Consider the following 26442-nt stretch of genomic DNA (forward strand, 5'->3'; position numbering starts at 1 on the left):
TGCTGTGATCTTCTTTTATGAAAAGAGAGAGGAAATTATCATGCAATCTCAGAAGGGTGCCCAAAATGTTAAATTAGCATTATGCACGCGTGCGCGCTCGCACACACACATACACACACACACACACTTACACTTTATTGGTTACTCTGTTTTGTCTAGTCATGGTTGGGAGAAGTTGAAAATATCAAACATGAAGAACAAAAGTAACAATTACTGATACAGTAGGTGTCAAATAAAGGACCAACAATGAACAGCAAACCAAACAATATCAAAATGCCCGTGATAAAATCTCAAATTACTTGTGTCACATAATCCACTTCTCAAAACCTAGGTGGGATCTATCCATCCCTTGGGGAACTGGTACAGTACAGACAAACACTTAGCAAGAAAAACTATTTTGCACATACTATCACGATTAAAACTTTCAAGTGAATTGTACCCAGTAAGTAATATGACAGGGTCCGAAATTTCACGTGTAGTTTTTGGTACAACAGCAGGCAGACTGCAAAAGAGATTCCAGGTATAGGCTACCTTCTGAACTACAACAAGCCATCCTCAGATAGACATTCTCCCTTACAGATGTGTATTTGGACACTACTCTTCAGTTTAATCAAATTCTTTTTTCTAACTGGTTTAAAGCTTGTTGTCTGTGAACCAAGGTTGTATTTTTATTAGGGGCTCATACATAGACTTTGTAATTACTCATTTTTGCTAATTTTAAGCACTGCTTTTGTTTAACTTCTATATTTTGTCTGTACATCACGAGTGACTGAGTTAAAGTAAATACAGGGTACCTGGGGTTTGCAGGCAGCCACAATTAACCTACCCCAACTGAGACCACAATAGGTTTGCTGGCTAAGAAGGGATGCCTTCCGTACTAAGCAGCACAAACAGAAGAAATACACCATTGGTAAGTGGAAAATAATAAAAAAAATAATAATTAAAAAAAAAAAGTCTATGGAACAAAAGTCTGGTCTGTGCAACCTGAAACTAGATAGCGCTTGTCTGGAGTACAGAGAAGTGAAGGCTGTACAGGCATCACGGACAGTGAGTGGTGCGGAGTGTGCATGTACGTGTGTGTTAGTTAACCTTAGGGTGCATTAAAGTAAGCCATCTCATAAATGTGGTGAGCTCCACTCATTACACAATAATGTAACTGAAGATTGGTTTCCTCTCCTCTGTGGTCAACTGGCCATTTCATAATTAACTGTTTATGGACTGATATGGTCATGATTGTTAGGTTAACCAAATTAAATTTGCTCGGTTTAACTATATGTTAAACTCTATTTGTATTTTTATATATGGAAATGAGGTAAAATGCATCATAGCTCTAAATTTATTACTGTGCTCTGAATCTCTTCTCATTTTTGAACTCTGTTCAATACTAAACTGGAATTGAATAAATGTTCTATATTACTCACTCATTCAAGTAAGGATTTCAGTTTATACATGCATCAATTAACTGGATGTTTAAACTGTGCTATGGCAGCCCTGTGCACATAATTGGACAGCTTAGGAGGACAGAAATTATAATTGAAACCACATTGAGGGAGACAGAAAATAATTTACAAAAAAAAATATCTTAAAATAAAGTTTCCAGTTGCACAGGGGAAGATTGCTGCACCACACCAATTAAAAATCCAAGCAATTTGGTAAACTGTTAGTATAATGAATCAGAAATATGTAAACATTCGTACCATGGTCAATAGTTTACAGATTTAATGTTTAATATTGTGCTCCGAGACCAACAATGTTCTGACACTTCTTATTAGTAAGCTCATACTACACACTCCAGTATCTGTCTGAAACAATCTCTGCCTTGTTTGGTGAATGCCTGACTGTAAGCGTTTGCATCCATGAGGGTGTTAAAGGTGCCAGTGCAAGAACACTTAAATGATTACAGCCTTATTTTTCAGATTGTGCAAAATAAGGAGGAGTGACAAAAGGGTTCCACAACCCCTTTTATTTAGTTTATCAGAGGCTGCTTTCCTATTTGTAATACTTGACTACAAATTAAAACTGCAAAAAAAAAATGCACAATACACATTATAACAAGGGAGCTACACCGATATGTTGTTTTCTCTGAAAAGCACATGGTGATTGGTCAGAGGGGGAAGGTCTTTGGTTTTTTAAGTGTGAATACAGTGATCCCCTGCTATATCATGGTTCAGCTATCGCGCCCCTGCTACATCAAGGATTTATTATTATTACTAGGGGGCTCTGCCCCCTGCTCGCTTCACTTGCCCACCCCCGGGTTTGGTTTACCAGATAAACAATTTAAAGAGATTGTTATTTTCATGGGAATTGTTACATATGTATTATTTTCATTTTTACTTTAAAACTTTTGTAAAAACAATATTTGTCCTTTATTTCCTGCTCCTGGCATGGTTAAATCTGTTTCTCGTGGGACTTCTAACGCTGCTCGCGTTGTGAAGGTGGTCTGAACGCACGCTAAAGAGATTTGATCGGTTCAGCTGCTGTCTTGCTGCTGCTGCTGGCCAGCTGTGTGTTCTGCTAGTTGCGCTTTGTGTCAATCATTTAAAATCCTGTACAGTCGCTGTCTTTTTGCCACTTTGCATCTCTGCTGCTAGCATTCTGAAGGTGTTTGGGGGAGGTGTATTGGGGGGGGGGGGGGTTGGTCACTGTCTCACGGGTTTTCCTTCCTAAGGTTGTAATGTCTAGTCTCGCATGTTGTCAAAGTGTCTCTCCGAGATGATCTGGTCTCGATTGCTTAGCTCAACCCCCCATGAGGCGCGCTACGCTCCCGTCACTTCGCGTCTCTCCCGCTCACATTGTGAATGTGGGGGGCGCTCGCTTAACAGACACTAAGGAGAAGCGGACAGATCAGCTACTAGCTTTGTGCTGCTTCTGCCAAGATGCATGTTCTGCTTGACGCTCTGCACGTCGATCATTTAAAAGCTATACAGCGGCTGTCCTTCTGTCTCACTGCCTTATATTGCGTGACGTTAAAATGTCTAATGCAGGATGTCGAATTGTCTTCCAAGAAGATCACAACTCATCTCACTGGTCTCCCTTCCAAGATTTTTTTTTTTTTTTTAATAATTGAGAGAGGTTACTCATATCCTTAGCCCGACATCCACATATCATATGTGTTTACAAAGTGTGTTTTAATAAGTTTACGTGTGTTTAAAGTGAGTGGGAGGGGTATTTTAAGGCTTAAACTATAAAAAAAAATATTTATATGGTCTTTCTATATCGCGGATTTTCACCTCTCACTGATGGGTCTGGAACGTAACTTCTGCGATAGGCGGGGGATCACTGTACTTTTGTAATTTCTGTAATGGTTTTCATTTTCAAAATCAGCTAAATGTTTTGCAATTGCATCTTTAATTAAAAATAACAAATTTTAATTACCTTATGTTGCTCAATAGAATCTATCCATTGTTGTCTGTGGTCAGGATCTTGTGCTCGTAGATACCACACACTGTCATTTACACTGATATCAAATCGACATTCATCAAATTCATGAGGCTGTAGACATAAAATATTAAAAATGATTAAGATGAGATTATATAGCAACAGAAACAAACTTAAAAATCTAAATCTTTACATAAAAAAAGGAACTAAATTACATGAGAATCTAAATTAATCTAAATTAACATAAATTGACTAATTTAATATTTAAGACAATCTATTGTGAGAATGTGAAACTAGGTACTCAATTTTTTTTCAGTATTTCCCAAGGAAGACTAAAATTCACTGACAAATGGTCTATTATTAAAAAAATAAATTAAAAAAAATAAAAAAATAAAATCACCCCACTACATATGCAAAACTAAGTTGTTCAGAATCATAAGCAGTGCTGATTATCAAAATTTTTTTCCTGGCTTTTCTCAAAATTCACCAAGCATTTTTCGTACTGAATATGCTGTATTCGTTCACTGAAAATTTTCATGTAAATTCGCCTTATAAATGGGTTAAACATTTTTCCCCAGGAACACAGAACTGCAGCAGCAATGCACAGAACTTGCATGCATGCATGTTGCAAGATCCTTGCCGAGCTACTTCGATGACACAATGACACCATCCAATCAGTACTCCAGCTTTCCACCCTGCACCATACACACACTTGCACTATTTTAATTTGAGGGGTACACTACCCGACCACAATGAGAACATTAGGAGTACTGCCACTACATATACCATACTGATTGCTGTTGTAGCACATCATGCCCAAAGAAGCCAGCCACAACCCAAGGGGGAAAGAAAAAATCTGCATACCTATAAATGAATAAGGATTAAGGATTGTTTGCAAAATGTTTTCTTCATGGAAGAAAGTGTAAACCATCTGCACATAGCCTGAAAACCAAAGACACACTTTGCTACGCCCAGAGCTGCAGCTCCAAACATCAAAACAAGCCGGCATGGCTAATTTGTGCCCCATGACTAGAACTCTGAGTGCAAAGATATTTTATATATTATATACACACACACTCACCAGCCACATACATACATACCATAGATACTCGCGTATAAGTCGAAAAATCTATGCCTTAAAATTCATTCAAAAAAACAGAATCGACTTACCCGCGGGGCAACACAATTGTCCATAGAATTTGGGTAATGACATTGTACACTCAACGCTTCACGGTGTTAAGTCACCGGTCATCTGCCGTTTCCCATGGTCTTTGAAATAATGCCAGCAATACTATTGCTAATTAGCTAGTTTTTTTCTAATTTCATTAAATAATTCTTTAAACTGTGAAATACTTGAATTTGAGCATTAGCTTTTGCAGGTTTTGGATAACAAACATACCATTAGCTGCCACGTGCAACCAGATTTGGAATCAAAAGAACCAAGGCAACGTACGCTATCAATGCGATGCAAGCGCAGCCTGCGATTCAAAAAATTTCTCTGCCCACCTGTTTGTCTCGTCTGACAGTAGCTGAAAAGCAGCATCAGGAGAAAGCAGCCTGAAGTAGTCCAGCAGCGGGTGATCTGTCGTGTCCAACAGCAAGCCATGCTGTCTTGTGAAGTCCGGTAGGTGCATCGGCTGCACGAATGTGTTCAGCTGGCGCGGCATTGGCTGGTGTCCGATCAGCTGATGCCGGCTTCTCACTCTCTTGCTCGATTCCGAGTCCGACTCAGAGATAATGTGCAAAACATCGTCTGCCGAGTGTTTTCTTTTCTGCACTCGCTTCGCTCCCTTGTTACATATCGACGCCATCTTGCCTTTGTTTAAATTTGTTTACATTTAGCAACTCCTGCACATGCAAGGATTAGTTGCCGAGTCAACGAGTCTGGCATTTCTCCAAGCACAGAGGGGAATGCCTGTGACATGACAGTGAGTTTTGTCGCCATTAGCAGCTGATTGTCGCCCTCTATCTCCGATAGCTGTCAAGTTTTACCCTTGACTTATACGCGGGTCATAACAAATTTCGTAATTTTCGGCTTAAACAATACACTCGACTGATCTGCGAGATCGACTAATACGCGAGTATATACGGTACATACATACATACCAACTCACCAGCTGCTTTATGAAGTACACCTGTTCAACTGCTTGTTAAGGCAAATATCTAATCAGCAACCTGGCAGAAATTCAGTACATTTAGGCATACAGACATCATCAAGATGACCTGGTGAAATTCAGACCGAGAACAGAATGGGGAAGAAAGGCAATTTAAGTGACTATGAATGGGGCAAGTTTTTTGGTGCCAGACGGGCTGGTCTGAGTATTTCAGAAAAAGCTGATCTTCTGGAATTTTTCACACACAAACATCTCTAGGGTTTACAGAGAATTGTCCAAAAAAGGGAAACGTCCAGTGAGTGGCAGACTGGTTTAAGCAGATAGAAAGGCAACAGTAACTCAAATTACCACTCATTACAACAGAGATATGCAGAAGGCATCTCTGAATGCATGTCAAACCTTGAGGGAGTTGGACTACAGCAGCAGGAGACCATATTGGACGAGACTCCTGTCAGCCAAGAAAAGGCAACTGAGGCTACAATTTGCACAGCTTCACCTAATTTGGACAACAGAAGATTGGAAAAATGTTGTCTGGTCTGACAAGTTTTGAATTCTGCTGCAACGTTCGGATGGTAGAGTCAGAATTTGGTGTCAATGACATGAAACCATGGATCCATCCTGCCTTGTATCAACTGTTCAGGCGGGTGGCAATAGTGGTGGTGTATTGGTGTAGGGGATATTTTCATTGAACACTTTAGGCTCCTTAGTACCAATTGAGCATTGTTTAAATGCCACAGCCTACCAGAGTATTATTGCCAACTATGTCCATCCTTATATGGCAACAGTGTACCCATTTTCTGAGGACTAGTTCCAGCAGGATAAAGCAACATGTCACAAAGCTCATGTCATCTCAAACTAGTTTCTTGAACTTATTGCTAATTTGTGGCCATTTGCTTCCTTTTGTTTGTGGTAATCATTTTGCTTTTGTGGATAGCACTGCTGCCTCACAGCTCACTCAGATCACGTATGTGGTCACAATAACTCAGCATAGTAGGCAGATGCTTCCCTAGCCCTCTGGAAGAATAAAATATCCCTGTACCACTATAAGCCACTGAAAACTAGTTCAGTTCCTCATTCCTATTGACTTCAATGAATTACATGGAGTTCGGCGAAGATCCCAAATATATGAATGATTTTGCCAAACTCACAGTGAAACAAACCCTGCAGGGTTCGCTCATCACTAATCATGTGCCGATGAGAAGTTCAGCAGACTAATAAGTTCACAAATATTTTTTGAAGATTTGGAATGCATTTCAAAAATATCTTGAATTTGATTCAGATTGTTAGAAACTGCATTGTATTGTGTGTGGAGTATGAGATGCATCATTTTAAAAGAGCAAATTCTACAACACAATAGGTCAATAGTGTGACACATACATTAATAAATTCCATGGTAGAAGATATCTGAACGTGTTCAGATTAGATAGTCATTTCCAAAAGCCTTTTTTTTTTTTTGAGCCTTTCTAATTTCACTGGTTTCATAGTCTCTAACCTGCTCTGCATGTGTTTAGCACCAACGTTTGTAAACATCTCTATGAAGTTCTACTTTGTCTTTTACTCACTGTCATTTAATTCTGAGCCGGATTGGACGTGCTTTTTATCCCCATTTCACTTGTTCCAGGCTGATTATCACGTTCCTTATTTTCTAAATTTGAACGTAGATTATTGTTTTTCTTTTTAGCATTTTTTTCTCTCCATCACTTTTGGGTCTCTGTTCTCAGCACTTTTCTTTCTTCTTCGTTTAATCGTCGATGTTTTATTTCTACCCTATTCATTTCATTTCTACCGTACTGACCTTATACACTTTATATGCACTGAGAGCCCTGGAGCTGTGTTTTTTTTGATATTGCTTGTAAGTAGGGTGTGTCTTGCAAGACTCTCGTTCTATGTTCCCGTGAGACGCACCGTGGCAGGTCTCTTTCGTCTCACGGGTCTTTAAATTATCTTTCGAGAAAGATCACGTATCGTAGACTATCAGGACAGGATTTCTTTTTATAATAGAGAGATTAAGATATGCAGTAGATGAAGCTACAGATGAAATGATGCACATTTTCAATATGTAAACATTTAAGTTTTAAGAATCTTTAGAAATAATTAACAATTACAAGTGCTAAAGACCAGCACTTTTTGGCACACATTATCTTTATGGATTGCTGCAATTTTTCCACCTTTTCACAGGCAGCACTTCAGTCCCTTCACAGCAACCAGCTGAATCTTAATGACATTTTAGCAGTAGTTACAGATAATGCATCATACTGTCTAAAAGCATACCAGGAAGTTTTAAAAGGGGTTATGCCTAACAGTGTACATTCAACCTGCTTGTGCTACGTCAGTTTGGTGGGAGAGAACTGGCAGAACTATACATACTTTAGTGAGGCTGCATAACTAGTGATGTCGGTTAAGTCTGCCCTCTTCAGGAAGCCTGCCAGGAACCCCTAGGTGGAATAGCTGGTTCGAATCCGTACAGTACCTCTCTGAACATATTCACCTGCACAAAAAGTTTTTTCTGGCCGAGAACACATCAGCTCAGGCTGTAACAAATATCCTAGACCCTAAAAGTGAAGTTAACCTTCATCTCACAAGGATGCATCAAACTAGTAACTAAACTAGCTCTTACAATTCTGGAGGGCACTCACTGTCCTACTGCAGTCTCAGCATACAGCATTGTGGAGGATCTGGGCTCCTACCTGATGAATGGAATTGCAAAATAAGGTTCAATTGTGCTAGTGTGCGGTTTCATTAAAAGGAATGTAAAGTGCCATTTTATTATTACTTGTTTTGTTGTAGCTATTGCTACTTACAGCAAAAAAACATATCCAAATTAAGAAAAAATAAAACTGAAAATCAAAAAAAAATAAAACAGATTCCATAAGGTCCTACTTTTGTTTAGCCTCCACATAATGGGACAGTCAATTCTTGATCCACACGATTTATACCACAGAGTATAAAAATTGTCCATGGTTACACAGTAACATGGACATAGCAACACCATACTGACTGTATTTCAGATGAAACATTGTATCTAGTTTTAGAGTCACAAAACTCAAAAGCTTTATGCCACATCTTGCTCTTTTTCACATGATGGACATGTATCCATGACAGTCTGCCCTTATAATTCATGAGACTTTCATCAATGCTCGCATCACAGTCCGGAATGTAAACACTAAAATTTTACTACAATCGCCTGGTATATCTCCCAAATTTTCTTCATTATGGGTGCTGGATGGGCATTCTCGAAGTCTTCATTGTTGGTAAAGTGCAGATATTTCATAATTAGTGAAAAGCTACATTGAGACATGATTTCTCCAAAGAATAGCAGTACTGACAGCACTTTTACAGCTCAAGTGATTCTCGGTTCGAACGCAAGACGCATCTGTACAGGTGCCCGAATGATGCTCTGGTCTAACGCTACGGAAGTTATCACATACTTTGTCATGACTTAAAAAAAGGGGAGAGGGCAAGGATAACTGTTGCATTGCTGTTTCAATATCGGTTACAAGTGAAAGCTGGAATAGCAAATGGGATGGCATTTTGAGCAGATTAAATTCTGAGGAGATTCTGCAAAGTAGTGATGGCTGTTGGGAGGAAACAGCACCACAATCAAGTCAGAGAAAGTACTACGCTATATGCAGAGAACATCCCGAAACCATGTGTAAAAGGTAATTTAAGCACTGAAATGATGAGAAAGCACAGCAAAATTAGATTATTTCCTAGTCAGCCTGCAATATGTAACAAATGCTGATGCGGTGCCGAGTCCTTTCATGAAATTAAAACACTGATTAGGGGGGTGGAGATGGGGCACTGATGTTTCAGTTGACGGGGCTTTCTACCACTGAAAAAAAAACAAAATATTCATCAGCTTGCTGATCACATGTGAAGCCATGAATGTTCCAGCAATGCTCCTGACACAAATTTTCAAAGGTTCAGCATTCAGAAATGGACATTAACCTTTCAAAAAAGGTCTATTCACCATTACAAATGGTGTCTTACCTTATGCAGTTAGAGAGGAATTTCATAATAAAATAAGATGCTCACCATTAACCTATATGTAATCTGGGCACCCAGCTGGTTGTAAAATGCTCATATTCTTTGCCTAAAACCTGCAGACTGAACATGCTTTATTAAACCTAAACCTTACATTTAGTGACAGTCGGAACTCTCTTAATGGTCCAAACTTGACAAATTTTAATGCAGCTGTACACACTGATCATAGTTTGTGGTCAGCCAGCGTTATAGGACACTGTAAAGGACAGAATGCACCTCAGAATAACCCTGAATGCCAAAGCGATAATGTTTTGACAGAGAAATTGATTTGTGGGTACTAAATTAGGTCTAAAAACAAAGTTAGAGAATATATTAATGCTGTATTTCAGTTCATCTTTGTTAAAATATTTGTTTTCTTTGTTCAAGACCAAACATCATAGTGTCACTGCCCTTCAAAACTTTGCTAACTTGTTCTCTTTCAAGATGCGGATTGGGTTTTGTGTACAACAAAACTTTACTGTAAATGTTCCTGTGAAAGAGTTGCAGGCAACCCTTTACCCTGTATATAAAGTCGGGCTATACAGTTTAAGCAAAAGAAGATTAAGAGGTGACATGATTGAAGTGTTCAAAAATTGTGAAATGAATTAATACAATGGATCGAGACTGTTACTTTAAAAAGAGTTCATCAAGAACACAGACACAGTTGGAAACTTAAGGGTAAATTTCACACAAACATTAGGACGTTTTTCTTTACATAAAGAATGATAGACACTTGGAATAAGCTACCAAGTAGTGTGGTACACAGTAAAACTTTAGGGACTTTCAAAACTCGACTTAATGTTTTTTTGGAAGAAATAAGTGGTGAGCTTTGTTGGGCTGATGTTCTAATACATAAACCCTCAAGCATTTACTGATTTGACAAGAATTACATTTTAATATAACAAATAACAAATGAGTAAATAAAAACAAAAAATGGAAAAAACTTTAGGGAACCAACCATCTTGAAATAATTAAGCCAGAGGAATTAGCTGTAAGCATTTTAAACACTGAAATTATCTACCTGACAATGATAAGGGATGCCTAATAGGCTTTAGAACTTAAATCACTGCTGGAGGCAAATTATTTTAGCATACCAAAATCAATATTTTCTATTTATATTGCATCATGGTCTTTAAAGTATAAATTGTGGCAGTCAATGGGACAACTGCTAAACAATTCACAAATACTGGTATGAAGCATTTTCAGTGCTAGGACCAAAATTCCCTTTTCTTGGCCCAGACTGTGGTCAGTTTTCAATTTTTTCCATTTACAATTACTGGTTGAAAGTTAGATCCAGTATTTCCAGTTTTTACACAAGACCAAAAACATCCAAACTTAAGTGTGCAACATTAATTTGCAGTAGGTTTAATTAATTCCGGGGGAGTTGGGGTTAGGGTCTCTGCCTGATAAGGAATAACTACCACTACTGGGCTATAACCCTTCATTCCATCTGGTCCTGGCTATCCATCCCCACCTCTTTCATCATGATTGCATACTGAACCCTCCATTGTTACTCCTTTCCATCTTTTTTCCATTGTGATCCAACTTCTATAGGCTTTCCCTTACCCCTATAGTCTTGTATGCCCTCATTATTTGTCATCGTGTGGAAATCATATCAACGTAGCAATGACATGGCATACATGCACCTCTATTTTTCATAGCAATGCCCTTAACGTCAGAGGCCACTCATGTCTTTACTGTTTGGCGGAATGCAGGGATTGGAGAACTTGGTGACCTCACTATTTAATGATAATGGTCACCCTATTGTCCCAATCTCTCCAGTCACATTTTTCTCTTCCTTATTTACAAATTCATTCATTGCTAGGTATATAGGGTCTCCCTTTTTTATCTACTCTCACTACCCATCCCCTTGACTCCCTAACTTTCTCATTCTCCTCCTCTAAGCATACAGTTTCCAGCCTCTATATCGTATTGTGTAACTCATTTTATAAACGTCTTCGCTTAATTTCAAGTTTGCCAAACACACCTCTATCCTCCCTGTACTGCACCTGCTTGGGGGTGGGATTCATAATGCAAAACACTGTTCCTGAATTCCTACTCAACAAACCCAACTAAAGTTTGTTCATGGGGTTTACCCATAATCTCAGTAAGTGCTACCCAATGGTCTCGAACCCAGTGCCCTGTCACTTTTGTACACGGAGTGTTCCAGCCACTTTCCTCCAACTATTTGGTTCTTCCCTCCTGTTTTTACCCTTTAGACATTTGTATTTTGCCCCTTGTCTTCTTTCCTATCTATTGATATTCCTCTATTGCCTCAAACTCTTAATTATTTTAGATCTGTTCTCTCTGTATCTCACCTCTTACCAGCAGAACCTTATCAGTTTAGGCAGACATGCTGCTAAGCTTCTCCTTGCTTCATAATTGAACCTCAAGGAAACCAGCAGTATATGTGTATATTGTTTTTCTCACAAATATTGCTAGTCTTAAAATAGGCACAGTGCTGGAATGGCTTCATGTTAAATAGCAAAAACAATCTAAGAATTTGCTCATTGTTTATATGGCTGCTTGTAAACTGAAAAAAATAACTTGAACAAGACTAATTAGATAACCTGCCTCCCATCCACTTCATCACTGCCTCCTTCGGCTACACTGCTCCACTCACCTTCTCACCCTTAGTAGAGTTGTGCTCCAGTTCACAAACTTAATGGAAGATATATTTGACTAAATAATATTGTTGCGCAACATTTTAACCTTTGACTGGATTCCCCTTTCCAGTATGCATATAGGTCTGACCAACAAAAAAAAAATGTGGCTCTCCTAAAGCATACAGATTAATAATTCAAAACTTCCTCATGAATACTTTGGAGTAGTTTATAAAAAAATTGTAAGCAAATCAATTCATGTGACTTAATTGAGCAAAAAGCATCTATGTTTTGATAGGTATGAATGTGATCCCCTCTCTCTCTATTATTTATTTTTTATATATAATAAAAAAATGTAAAGTTGACTGACCCACCAATCAACCAAAACATTATTTCCCCATTAACTTAAAAAGCTCAAAATTTGGACGATGGTACATCTAAATCAGTAGGCATCCATTAAGATAGGAAATTTAGATACAGTGGGTACGGAAAGTATTCAGACCCCCTTCAATTTTTCACTCTGTCATGTTGCAGCCATTTGCTAAAATCATTTAAATTAATTTTTTCCCTCATTAATGTACACACAGCACCCCATATTGACAGACAAAAAAAAGAATTTTTGAAATTGTTGCAGATTAAAAAAGAAAAACTGAAATATCACATGGTCCTAAGTATTCAGACCCTTTGCTCAGTATTTAGTAGAAGCACCCTTTTGAGCTAATACAGCCATGAGTCTTCTTGGGAAAGATGCAACAAGTTTTTCACACCTGGATTTGGGGATCCTCTGCCATTCCTCCTTGCAGATCCTCTCCAGTTCTGTCAGGTTGGATGGTAAACGTTGGTGGACAGCCATTTTTAAGTCTCTCCAGTGATGCTCAATTGGGTTTAAGTCAGGGCTCTGGCTGGGCCATTCAAGAACAATCACAGAGTTGTTGTGAAGCCACTCCTTCGTTATTTTAGCTGTGTGCTTAGGGTCATTGTCTTGTTGGAAGGTAAACCTTCGGCCCAGTCTGAGGTCCTTAGCACTCTGGAGAAGGTTTTTGTGCAGGATATCCATGTACTTGGCCGCATTCATCTTTCCCTCAATTGCAACCAGTCGTCCTGTCCCTGCAGCTGAAAAACACCCCCACAGCATGATGCTGCCACTGCCATGCTTCACTGTGGGGACTGTATTGGACAAGTGATGAGCAGTGCCTGGTTGTCTCCACACATACCGCTTAGAATTAAGGCCAAAAAGTTCTATCTTGGTCTCATCAGACCAGAGAATCTTATTTCTCACCATCTCAGAGTCCTTCAGGTGTCTTTTAGCAAACTCCATGCGGGCTGTCATGTGTCTTGCACTGAGGTATGTGGGAAAATGAGGGAAAAAATTAATTTAAATGATTTTAGCAAATGGCTGCAATATGACAAAGAGTGAAAAATTGAAGGGGGTCTGAATACTTTCCGTACCCACTGTATATGAAGAAAATCGTCCGTAACTTGGAAATTGTTTTCAAAAATGTACTGTGCAAACTACAACACCACTCCACACAAACATTTAAAACTCAACTGCATAGTCCAGTATGAAGATTGCATAAAAGCTAAGCACGGCTGCACTTCTTTCCAATCCAGATAACTTAAATTACCTGTTTACGCTAAAGCATGTCTACATATAGCAGGCTATCAAAAGTAAAATCACATAACAGCAGTTGTCATGTTCTGTCTATTTATAAAAAAAATCTTCTCGGAAGCAAAAGCAAGGATACGATACGTGATCTTCTCGAAAGACATTTAAAAGACCCGCGAGACTTGCCACGGTGCGTCTCGCGGGGACCATAAACATGAGACTTGGTGCCAAGAAATTGTCCCAGGGCCATAGCAAAAATGACAGCAGCTGTACAGGCTTTAAAAAGATCGAAGGGCAGCGCAACAGCAGCCCCCCCGCCGACAACGCAAGCAGCGTTATACGTCTTGCAAGAAAGAATTTAACCATGCCCGGGGCCAGAAATAAAGGAAAAAGATTGTTTTTACAACGTCACACGAGACCAGGCAGTGAGTCATCATTTAAACAGGAGTCCACAGACCTCTACCCAAGCAGTTGTTGGATTGCTTTTGGCAGACAAGCATCTTGTGCTCCCAGCTCTTAAAACAACGACATGCGACAAGCAGAAGAGACAGCTCGCAAACAGCAGAAAGACAGCAAATGATCCAAAGACATATCCTTAGCATGTATTCAGACGCCGCCCCCCCCAACACGAGCAGCATTATACGTCTGGCAAAAAAGAGATGTAACCACACACGTGGCTGAAAGTAAAGGACAAGTATTGTTTTTACAAAAGTTTTAAAAGTAAAGGTGAAAATAATGCATATGTAACAATTCCCAAGAAAATAACAGTCTCTTTAAATTGTAGATTGCCTGCCTAAGGTAAAGTCATCCCTGATGACTGGGGACGGGGGAATGAGGGGTCCTTTCATCGGATTAGCGCTATTTCAGATGTGGAATGGCAAAATGGGGGCGGCAGCTTGATGAATGAGGTCTCCAGGAATTAAAACAAATCCAAATCATATTATGTGATATCATCTAATGTGAAATTCTACTCCGTATTTCTAATACTGTATTGAAGATTTATTCTGTTCTGTGTATTGTACTGTATTGTATTGACCCCCTTCTTTTTGACACCCACTGCACGTCCAACCTACCTGGAAAGGGCTCTCTCTTTGAACTGCCCTTTGCAAGGTTTCTTCCATTTTTTCCTCCAAGGGTTTTTTTTTGGGAGTTTTTTCTGGTCTTCTTAGAGGGTCATGGCTGGGGGGGCTGTCAAGAGGCAGGGCCTGTTAAAGCCCATTGCAGCACTTGTGTGATTTTGGGCTATACAAAAATAAATTGTATTGTATATCCGGTAAACCGAACACGGGGTTGTGCGAGCGAAGCAAGCAGGGGGCGGAGCCCATAGTTTAGCAAAAGACAAGGCTCCAATTAAAACTTTGTGAAATGAACGTTTTAAAAAAATGATCAACAATCAGGGTATAATAAGTTATCCCCTCAGAACTCTTCCAAAGTTGTGTTGTATTCTCTTTACTCCAAATATCAGACAAAAATTAAAATGGATCTGAAACAAGTAACATTTTATGCACCCATGACCGATTTGTGGTTGAGCAGAATTATGGGAGCATGCCCGAGGTACAATAGTTCACTATAGGAAGAGGAATATATGCTGAAAAGCAGATGTATGTAATGGTCTTTTTTGTTACAATACTTTCTTCATGATTGGGGTCAGTCTGCTTGAGCACAGTAAAGGAATATTAGAAGCCAAGTGGCCTGGTCAGCCTAATTCGACACAAACATAAAAAAAATAAAACATTAAGTTTCCATGTGGTCTACTTCCTTTCATTATTAAAATATGCAATTTTCAAATGAACATGCAGAGGTGAACAGCACATCAGAGCTGCATGAACCTGCTTTAATCAAAAAGATCACACCTATATCAAGCCACAGACAGTGAAAGGCTCATTACTACTACTGCATAGCCAATGTGCATTAAATGCAGAAATTTAATTGCTTGTGCCACAGCTCATCTTTACGCACCATTATGCAAAAAAACTAACAGTTTTTGACTATTGAGAATGACACATTTGCTGTACAATGAGGGGGTGGACAAAATGTTGGCCCAAGTCCCAATGGCTGTAACTATATTTGACTTTGTCTTTAAATGTCCATGTTCTGTGGACAGCCACCAGAGGTGTATTCTCCCCTAGGATGCAGCTGGGGAGATATGTTGTGGTGACCTTTAGGGATGCACCGATCCCGATACCAGTATCTGGTATCGGCCTCGATACCACATTTTCTAAAGTACTCGTACTCGTTAAAAGTCCCCCGATACCGGGGACAGATACCACGGTCTGAGAAATGTCTATGTTTGAGCGGCGTGTAAGGGGTTAATCACAAGCGCCGAGTGCCCGCCCCCAGGCCCCGGCTGCAGCTCAGAGCGGGGAGAAGGCGAGGCGAGACATGTCAGCCGTGTGTAGGGTTGCCACCCGTCCTTTAAAATACGGAATCGTCCCGTATTTGAGAATGAAATTGCGCGTCCCGTTTTGAATCAATACGGGACGGGTTTTGTCTCGTATTTTTTTTATCATTTTTTTTTTTAAAGCAGTGTCTCATGCAAATCATCCCACACGCATTTTATGAAGATGCCTCCTTTCCTACTTTTGATTGGGTAATACGGGATGTGGCCCCCGCTGCAGTATGCGTCCCTTATTTTTTTTGTATTAAAAGTGGTAACCCTAGCCGTGTGGAACTATTTCAAAGTGAATGAAGACGACAAAACAAAGGCGGACTGCAAATTGTGCTCAGCGAAATTGTCCAGAGGAGGCTCAAAAGGTAGCGCATTTAACACAAGTAATTTAATCAAGCACCTAAAATCCCAACACGACAACGAGTACAAAGAGTTTACCCACGCTTCTAAACCAACACAACCCACGCTGCAGCAAACTCTTGCAAGACGAGAGAAAATGTCCAGAGACAATCCATGTGCTGTGAAAATAACACAGGCAATTATCGAGTACATTGCATTGAGTGACCAGCCACTCACGGAGGTAGAAAATGTGGGATTCCTGCATCTCCTCCATGTTCTGGAGCCCAGATATGATGTCCCAAGCCGCCGCTACATGACTGACACGGAGCTGCCTAAACTACACGACTCCGTGAAAAAACATCCACAGCCTACTGCAAGCCTCCTCTGCATTTAGTTTCACCACGGATATTTGGACAAGCAGTGTTAGCCCCGTGTCGCTAATTAGCCTAACCTCCCAGTGGATAGATGAGAGTTTCTTGTTTTTTTTGTTAAATTATATGACTAAAGCTGTTACAGTGGAACCTCGAGATACGATCACCTCTGTATACGAGAAATTCAAAATACGAGGGAAGTATGAGCGAAAAATTCAGATCTAAATGCGAGCATTGGCTCGCGTAACGAGCCACGAGCCAGGCTGTGGGTATAGCTCGCGGCTTAGCGAGGGGGCGTGGTAGCAGTTGCGAGCCGCGATCTGCGGTGTCTGCGTTTCTCACTTAAGTGCACAGGTGGGAAACTGCCCACATCCATGATTGTTCCTGTGGCTGATGGGCTGCAGCTGCCATGTCCTCCCCGCATATATAGAGAAGCGCGAGCCGGTTAAGGGGGAGAAGAAGTAAAAGAAAAGAGAGGAGAGAGAACGGAGGTTGCGGCAGGCAGGCAGGCGTAGGAAGTCGGTGCGGGAGAGCAAGCGAGTGCAGGCTCGCGTGTAGCTGAACAGTGAGTTGAACAGGCGAGCCAAACAGCTGAAGCAGGACGGTGTAGAGAAGGTCACCTGCATTAAGAGTGTCTCGCCTGTTGCAGAGCCCGCAGGTGAGACGCTAACAGAGAAGAAGCACCGGGGATTGTCATCTGTTTTTTAAAGACTGCATCCTTTTGACGTTTTAACCTTGTGTTAAAAGATTGTTATTCTTGTGTATTTTAAACCTCCACTTCACAACTGTTTTAAGGATTATTTATTTAAAGATTTATTGAATGCTCTACTGCACTTTGGACACCTGTTTTGATTCTTTTAATAATCAGTTATATTATTTACCAGTGTTATTTATTAAAGGTAGACTACAGTATATATAATTTATCAGTGTTATTTGTTAGGAAAATTGATTTTTATGTTAATATATTTGGGATGCGGAACGGATTAACTGGATTTCCATTATTTTCAATGGGGAAGTTTGTTCTAGATACGAGAAATTCGCTATACAAGCTCAGTGCTGGAACGAATTAAACTCGTATCTAGAGGTTCCACTGTACCTGTAAATTTAAATCATGTTTTTATTAAGTACTCGGTATCGGCGAGTACTGAAATGCAAGTACTCGTACACGTACTCGTTTTCCAAAAAAGTGGTATCGGTGCATCCCTAGTGACCTTAATATGTAAATGAGAAAACAGGAAAAAAATGTAATTTGGTGGTGCGAATAAAATACAGGCGGACGAGTATTAACAGGTGGCAAGAATAGTAGCGTTTGAAGAAAAGGAAGGTACAAGCAAAAACAAAAAACTCTTAAAGCAAAATGTGTTTCCAAGGACTACATGTAACATTATATTGACTATCACAATGGAAAAACTGAATTCAGGAAACAATATTGTGCATACTCATAATAGTAAATAAAGATCAATTACCGTTATGACAGCTTTGCTGAGACAAATAGATCCCCTGCACCCATACTCTCTTTCATCTTCGGACTTGTAGTAACTTAAAGTGTTGTTTTTCAAAACAACCCATCGATCCTGCCATCCATGAATATAATTGGTCCACTAGCAAACAAAGTAATATGAAAAACAATTATTAACAATTACAAAAAAACAAAATCAGTATACAAGCTGTAGGGTTAACTGCACATGATACTTCAATACTTGTAAACTAGGAGACATTTGTAAGTAAATTGGGGAGAGCAAACCTGATGTCACTTCTACAGCCTAGTGTATAATATTAAAACAACTCGGACTTGAATGAGGGGTGAAGGTATTAATTATGTCAATTCATAATGAGAAAACAGAAAGGCAATAATGCACCAGCTCTGTAACATACAATAATGAAAAAAAAAAAAAACTAAAAATTTTTTTTGCCAGAATTAAAAAACCACAAATTTATTATAGCTTCTGTGGCATGCAAAACTTTGAGCACCCTTGCTTAAAATGTCTGTTACTATGAATAGTTAAGTAAGTAGAAGATGAACAGATTACCAAAAGGCATAAAGTTTAAGATGACACATTTATTTACTATTTTAAGAAAAATGACAAATTTCATATTGATCATTCTCAAGTACAAAATACCAAAACACAAAATGAAGGGTCTGAAGCATAAATTTGGGAACCCGACATGGTCGGTACTTAGTAACACTCCCTTTGACAAATATCACAGCTTGTAAATGCTTTTTCTAGCCAGCTGAAAGTCTTTCAATTCTTACTTGGTCCTTCCAAAAGGCTTAATTCTACAAGATTCTTGGGTTGTCTTGCATGAACTGCTCTTTTCAGATCTATCCACAGATCTTCAATAATGTTTAGGTCAGGGGACCGTGAGGGACATGGCAAAACCATCAGCTTGTTCCTCTTGAGGTAATCCATTGTAGATTTTGAGGTGTGTTTTGGATTGTTATCTTGTTGTAGGACCCAACCTCTTCTTTTAACTTCAATTTTTTATAGATGGTGTGATGTTTGCTTCCAGAATTTGCTGGTATTTATTTGAATCTATTCTTCCCTCTACCAATGATATGCTCCTTGTGCCACTGGCAGCAACACAAGCCCAAAACATGGCTGATCCACCCCCATGTTTAAAAGTTGGTGAGTTGTTCTCTTCCTGGAATTCGGCATCCTTTTTTCTCCAAATGTACTTTTGCACATTGTGGCCAAAAAGTTCTATTTTGACTTCATCAGTCCACAGGACTTGCTTCCAGTATGCATCAGGTTTGTTTAGAGGTTTCATTTGTAGGGCCCTATGGAATCAGTTTTCTTTTTCACATATTCAGTTTTATTTTTTTTTGATTTTCGGTTTTCACCATTTTATTTTTCCTTGATTTGGATTTTTAGGTTTTTATGTCTTTTTTTTTTTTTTTTTACTGTAAGTAGCAACAGCTACAACAGAACAAACAATGAAATGGCACTTGCATTCCTTTTAATGAAACCGCACACTAGATCAACTGAACCTTAATTTTCAGTTCCATTCATCAAGAAGGAGCCCAGATGCTCCACAATGCTGGATGCTGAGACTGCAGTAGGACAGTGAGTGCCCTCTGGAACTGTAAGAGCTGTTACTAGTTTGAGGCATCCTTCTGAGATGAAGGTTAACTTTACTTTTAGGGTATAGGATAGGGGGCCTCAATCACAGTTCTGGAGGGCTGCAGTGGCTGCAGGTTTTTGTTCTAACCCGGTTGCTTAATTAATTATTGCAAAGAATTGCTTTCTAATTTCATGGCTTGTTAATGCTTTAACTCTTCTATGTCAGGTAATTCTCATATCCTAGATTTTCTTCTCCTTCCTAAGGACATCTTCCAAATGATTTGAAGGCTAAAATGGAGGAGTAATTCTCAGTCCTTCCCTTTAAAAACTCTTCACTTTCTTTCCAAGTATTTAATTAAACCCAATAGTGCATGATAAATACACACGGGTGTAAATGGTAATAAGCTACATGGAGAAATGCTGGTCTCTTGTCATTTGCATGTTTTTGCTAATTAGGAACCATTAAAAACCGAGAATACAGCTGTTTAAGACTAAAATAATCAATAAGGGTTCCAAATCTTAACAAGCAAAACAATTAAAGTGAAGTGTTACTTGAGCAATAAGTGCTTCTTAATAAGCAAATGGGTTGGAGCAAAAACCTGCAGCCACTGCAGCCCTCCAGAATCGTGATTGAGGATCCCTGGTCTAGGATATTTGTTACAGCCTGAGCCGATGTGTTCTCGGCCAGAAAAAACTTTTTGTAGAGGTGAATATGTTCAGTGAAGTACCCTACTGATTCGAACCAGCTATTCCACCTGGTGTTTCCTGCCAGGCTTCTTGAAGAGGGCAGACTTTACCGACATCACTAGTGATGTAGCCTCACTAAAATATGTATAGTGCTGCCAGTTCTCTCCCACCAAACTGATGACATGGCACAAGCAGGTTGAATGTACACTGTTAGGCATAACCCCTTTTAAAACGTCCTTGTATGATTTTAGACAGCATGATGTATTGTCCAACTACTGCTAAAATGTCATTAAGATTCAGCTGGTTATTGTGAAGGGACTGAAGCGCTGCCTATGAAAAGGTGGAAAAATTGCAGCTATCCATAAAGATAACATCTGCCAAAAAGTACTGGTCTTCAGTACTTGTAATTGTAATTACGTAAATTTCTAATCATTCTTATTCCTAAAATGTTTACAGATTGAAAATGTGCATCATTACATCTGTAGCTTCATCTACAGCACACCTTAAAATAATTAATTACAAAGCAAAAACAAACTAATCAGCAAGACACTAAATCCAGGAAAAACAGGAAAAAAAAAAAAAAAAGAGAGAGAGAGAGAGAGAGAGAGAGAGAGAGAGAGAGAGAGAGACCCTCTTTTAAGGGTTTATTGCATCTGAGGAAAAGCCTGCTCTTCTGTCCAGGTTTGTAGGTGCAGAGTTTATAACAGAAGAGTCAAATGTGGACCTTGCGTGCCTCGTCTCTGCAAGGGAAAACATTTATTAAATTCAGAAACATTGTTAATTTTTAAAAGGGATCCCATTAATAACCAGTGGCGTTCACTAATAACATTTTTCTATGCTAAAGACTGTTAATGCCGGTTAAATATAATTTCATGTACAATTAGAACTGCCTATATAAAAGAATTACCATATAGACAAATGTTTACTTACCTATCACTATGTTGAGAACTATGTGTTCTCAGCTATCTGTGGCTTCATAAACTGCAATACATTTTTCCGCCACAAATCTTTTGAAGAACGGAGTCCATAGTTGTTCAAAGATGCGAGTTTGACAAAGGCTGCTTACATTTTCTGGCAGCGCACCTCCTTGTTTACAATGCTTAAGAAAGGACACGTATTTGTCATTTTTTCAAGCGGTATCTCTGACTCACATGACCACAAAGTCCTCCACAAACTGGGTTCCTGCATCGGACAATTTTGTTGTTTCATCTATTGTTACCTGAAAGGGAACACTTTTTGATCTTAAAATTTTTCCTTGTTCTTGAGAAGGGTTTTAGATTGGACATGGTTATTGCAAGTATGTTTTCGTATCCAGTCTATGGTATGTTGGCAAAACGTGGAGAAAAGTTGTTGTCCAGATTCGTAAAAGTCACCAGGATATTGTGGTGCCCTCAATTTTGCAGTTGAGCTCATGTGCCTTAGTTTTTTACATAGTTAAGGTATCTGATACTGCTCACTTTGGCATTTCTGTCTTGTGCAGCTGGCTAATTCGTGTGCCTTTAACAAGAAAGCATACAGGAAACATGTGCACAAACAAAGGCACAACTGAATTTGTACGAAGAATTGCGTTCGCTTGAAAAAGAACAAGCTAGAAAATAGTATCTGAATGTCTGTAGTTCGATCATTAAATTTAATGGTAAGTTTTGCAACAGTCTCCTACTCAGTCTCTAAATTCCACACATTTCCATTTTTAAATCTAAAATCTGTTTTTGTGTTTTAATCCCATGATTCTGTCCTTGTTTTCCACATCGCGGAGATCACAGGGCCCTACATTTGCAAACTTCAGGTAATGAATTTTGTGGCAAAGACAAAAGGTTTTCTTATGCTGACTCTACCATTTGTTCATGTGTCACTGCACAGTACAACAGTGTACCACCACTCCAGAGTCTGCTAAATATTCCAGGAGGTCTTCTGCAGTCAAACATGGGGGTTTTATTTGCATTTCTAGCAATCCAACAAGCAGATATTGCAGAAAGTTTTCTTGGTCTTCCAGACCTCAATTGACCTCTACCATTCCTTCTGACATTTCTTAACATTAAAACAGAGGAAACCGCTACCTGAAGATGTTTTGCTATCTTCTTGTAGCCTTCTCCTGCTTTTTGAGCATCAATTATTTTCCAGAGTGCTAGACAGTTGCTTAGAGGAGTTCATGGCTGCTGACTGTTGGGACAAGCTGTGAGGAGTCAGAGAACTTATAAAGGTTTGCCATTTGCTTCACCTAGGGTTGCCTAATGATGACTTTGAACAAGCCATAGCCATAATGAGCCAATTAAGGTCCGAGACTCTGGTAAACATTACCTGAGACCTCAAATATCTGGGGGTGCCCAAACTTTTGCATAGTGCTACTTTCCTTTTCCCCCTGTACAACTGTACAAAATCAATACACTAATCTTGGATAAAATGCCGAAAAGAAATGTGTCATCTTTAAATCATGCTTTTTGGTGAACAGTTAATCATCTGCTAACTTAATTATTCACAGTAACAGACATTTTAAGCAAGGATGCCCAAATGTTTACATGCCACTGTACTTTGTTGAACACTAAGTTTTAGAAGCAACACACATACAACTATACACGTGTATAAGGAGCCAAAATCATGAGCAAGTACTAAGGGTTTAATCTGCAATGTGATTTTCAGTTCAGAGACTTGGTCAGTAGAACATTAGAAATATTTTGATGAAAACAGGCCATTCAGCCCAACAAAGTTTGCCGATCCTTTCCACACAATTCCCCCAAAAGTCATATTTTAAAGGTCTCTAAAGTCCTACTGTCTACCATACTACATACTGTACTTGGTAACATATTTCGTCAATGGTTGTGTGTGTGAAGAAAACTTCCTTATGTTTGTATGAAATTTAACCTTAGGAAGTTTCAACTTGTGCCCTCTAGTTCTGGCTGAACTCATTTTAAGGTAACAGCTTGGACTCAAGGTACTAACTCCTTTAATGATTTTAACACTTCAATCATGTGACCTCTTCACCTCCATTTGCTTACACTGAAAAGTTTAAATTTCTTCATTCTGTCCTCATAACACTCAGTCCCGGAATCAGCCTAGCCTACCTTCTCTGGATATCTCTGTATCCCAAAAAGCAAAACTGCAAACAGTACACTAGGTGCAGCCTCGTCGGTACTATAAAGCTTAAGTATAACCTCCACATGCTCAATTAATGCTTTCTGCTAAAAATATTTCAAAAGACAAAACTGTCAGTACATACTACCATACAAAATATGTTGAAGTTTCTAATAAATACTGTACACAGTATAGGAGACACTTTCAACTCCATGTATGTAGTAGAGAAGGCAGAGTGAAAACAAAACCGAGTGCAATTATGAGTAATGCTGCACATCATCTCTGTAATACGCTAACACACACCACTTTCAATAAACGACTTATTCAACAGAAATGTGTCAAGAAATTAAGGGGCTCCTTTACACCAATGACAACACAACCGCATAATACCTTACAGTGGATTTTGATTTTCCAATAAAATAAGTGTGTGTGTGTGTGTTTAATATTTTTATATATATATATATATATATATATATATATATATATATATATATATATATATATATCACACACACACATACATAAATATGAAAACACGGTTTATTGAAGGAAGTTCTGTAAAAAGCCGCTATAAAAAAAATGCAAATAAAGTAATATCTCGCTGCAATATAACCATGACGCAGGGGCACACCATTATTTAAGACAATCATTAAAAACACATATACACAACAGTGTTGCAAAGTACCCCGAGCTAGACAGGTCAAATCTGGAACTTAATTGGATTTATATTTAAACTTGAGAGATAATCCTTCTATGCTATGAAACCAATGATGCCTGAAAAAAACAAAATAATGAAATAAACTGGGTCTCCTCTGACAGAAAATAAAAACCTCGTTCCGTACTTTTTTCCCCTTTTCTCTCAAGAGAAGGTCGTACAGGCTTTCAGGAGAAACGCTGGGTAAAAATCACTAATGCGTACTTAGGACCCAATTTTTTTATCAACCCCGTCACATGCTTCTGTTAAACATTACATTCGCCAAAGCAGAATGCCGGAGCAGAGGTCTACCTATACGACCTGTAATCCTGCAAATATTTCGCAATAAGATGCAAACACTTGACCACCAGAAAATGAGACTGGGTGGATTACAGTGACGAGACATTGTCTACTTCAAACTACTTCCATTGCGCAAGTAGAATCAGGAAGGCTTAACGATTTCCACGACGTAAGACATCACGGTTTTTAATAATTTAAAAAAAATGAATAAAGATCATTTTTAGCAGAAAGCACTGATTGGATGCCTGAACATTGACGGCGGGATTCTGGTTTTCTGTAATGATTACTGAATATTTTGTTACTTAGGCTTGTAAAGACGCTCATGTGACAAGCCCCTCCCCTCAAACATACGACTTTATTTCGGAGCCATCACCTGTATAATCTATTCCCCTCTTCTATTGGGAAATCGGACATTGAAATGGCTGACAAGAGATTGTTCTTATTTTATTTACAAAGTAATAGCTCTACCAATACATACCACAACACGAAAGAGGTTATATGAACGTTGATTTGCGGACGCATTTCACATAGTAAAGCTTTCAAGAAGCAGAAACACGTTGCTGTACAAACCCCTTGTGTAATGAGAGTAACACAAATGTATGATCGCGTTCCCCGCACTCCCTGGGAGTTTTGACAGTGAAAATCACTTAATTTGTCCAAACTGTCCAGAAAGTACGTTGTGTCTGGCTCAAGTTAAAAAAAAGTGCAACAAGCACTGTTGATGTCACAAGGGAATCCTCAAAACGACGATGTACCCACCAGCTCTACCCGCCCCCTCACGCTGGCGTACTTACCTTACTGAGAACCCCGCATAGCTCAACAGGCGGCCCGGACTCCGTCTCCAAATCCTCCTCGGAGCCCGAAGAATTCCAACTCTGATTGTCCGACATGAAGATACGTCAATTTTCAAAAAATAAAAAATAAAAGAACGTGCAATATACAAACTCCAAAACTTAGCTTCCCTTCCAAAAGAAGAATAAAAAACGGTGGCAATTAATGACGGTTAGTTATCGAGAAGAATTTGTAAATATCAGAAGATAAGGGAGCGGGGGAAGGGGACCGGGGAGCAAACAAAAAAAAGACAACTCCGTCTGAAGGTTGTTACTGGAATCAAAAACACCTGAACAAACTAGTCTTCTGTAACCTCAGCCGCCCCTTTCTGAGGGTTCCTCATTATTCGTGAAAATTCAAAGTCTGGACATGACCAAATACCCTGGTCATAATTTAAAAAAAAAAAACAATTAGCTCTCAAGCAAAACTCGCACGTTTCGATAGTCAAGGTAAAATCAAATCCCGTCTCTATTATGTGTAGGCGAACGAGTGACTAGGGTGAGCCCCGTCAGTGGCAAAGGCTAAATGAACGCAGATGGGGCCGCGGATGACCAGCCTAAACAGACGCCATCTTTTCTGACGTTTCCCTCTCGCTCTTTTGCTCCTCCCGCTGAGCAATGAGCCACTTCACAAGTCGTGGAGGGCGCTGGCTCGTCGTGACGTCACGCGCCTCGGCCCCTCCTTCCGCACGTGTCCAGGCAAGAGCGTTCCCTTGGCAACCGTCTGCTAAGTGTTGGCTGTCAAGTAGCGCTCGTGTTATTGCCTGACTCACTAGTGAGGATTAACGATTGGAGGGCCCAGCGAGCTCTCATTTGGCTCAAGTGCGATTGGGCTGGAGGTTGAAACCTTGAACCTGCACGGCTCCTGTCCGAAAGCCCGGACTTCCATCGAATCATCGAGAATATATGTATAGGATCCAAATGTCCGCTTCAGCGTTAGGGAAACTTAATCAATTTAATGAATTACATTGTATAGA

At 39.4% G+C, this 26442-nt stretch overlaps 1 protein-coding gene across 2 annotated transcripts in view; it reads right to left on the reverse strand.

The window, feature by feature from the left end:
• LOC114654858 (ceramide transfer protein) overlaps positions 1–26159 on the reverse strand; it is a 118860-nt gene extending 92701 nt beyond the window's left edge. Inside the window, exons 1-3 of one of the 2 annotated variants that reach the window (XM_028805687.2) lie at positions 25430–26159; positions 18290–18424; positions 3376–3492 (exon numbers count right to left, since the gene is read on the reverse strand). In XM_028805687.2, coding sequence (XP_028661520.1) covers positions 3376–3492; positions 18290–18424; positions 25430–25525 — 348 coding nt within the window. In that variant the 5' untranslated portion in view covers positions 25526–26159. The remainder of the gene's footprint in view (positions 1–3375; positions 3493–18289; positions 18425–25429) is intronic. The other variant, XM_028805688.2, reaches the window with a different exon arrangement.
• Positions 26160–26442: the final 283 nt, after the last annotated feature.

Source organism: Erpetoichthys calabaricus, chromosome 7 (assembly GCF_900747795.2).
Source record: "Erpetoichthys calabaricus chromosome 7, fErpCal1.3, whole genome shotgun sequence".
Lineage (NCBI taxonomy): Eukaryota > Metazoa > Chordata > Cladistia > Polypteriformes > Polypteridae > Erpetoichthys > Erpetoichthys calabaricus.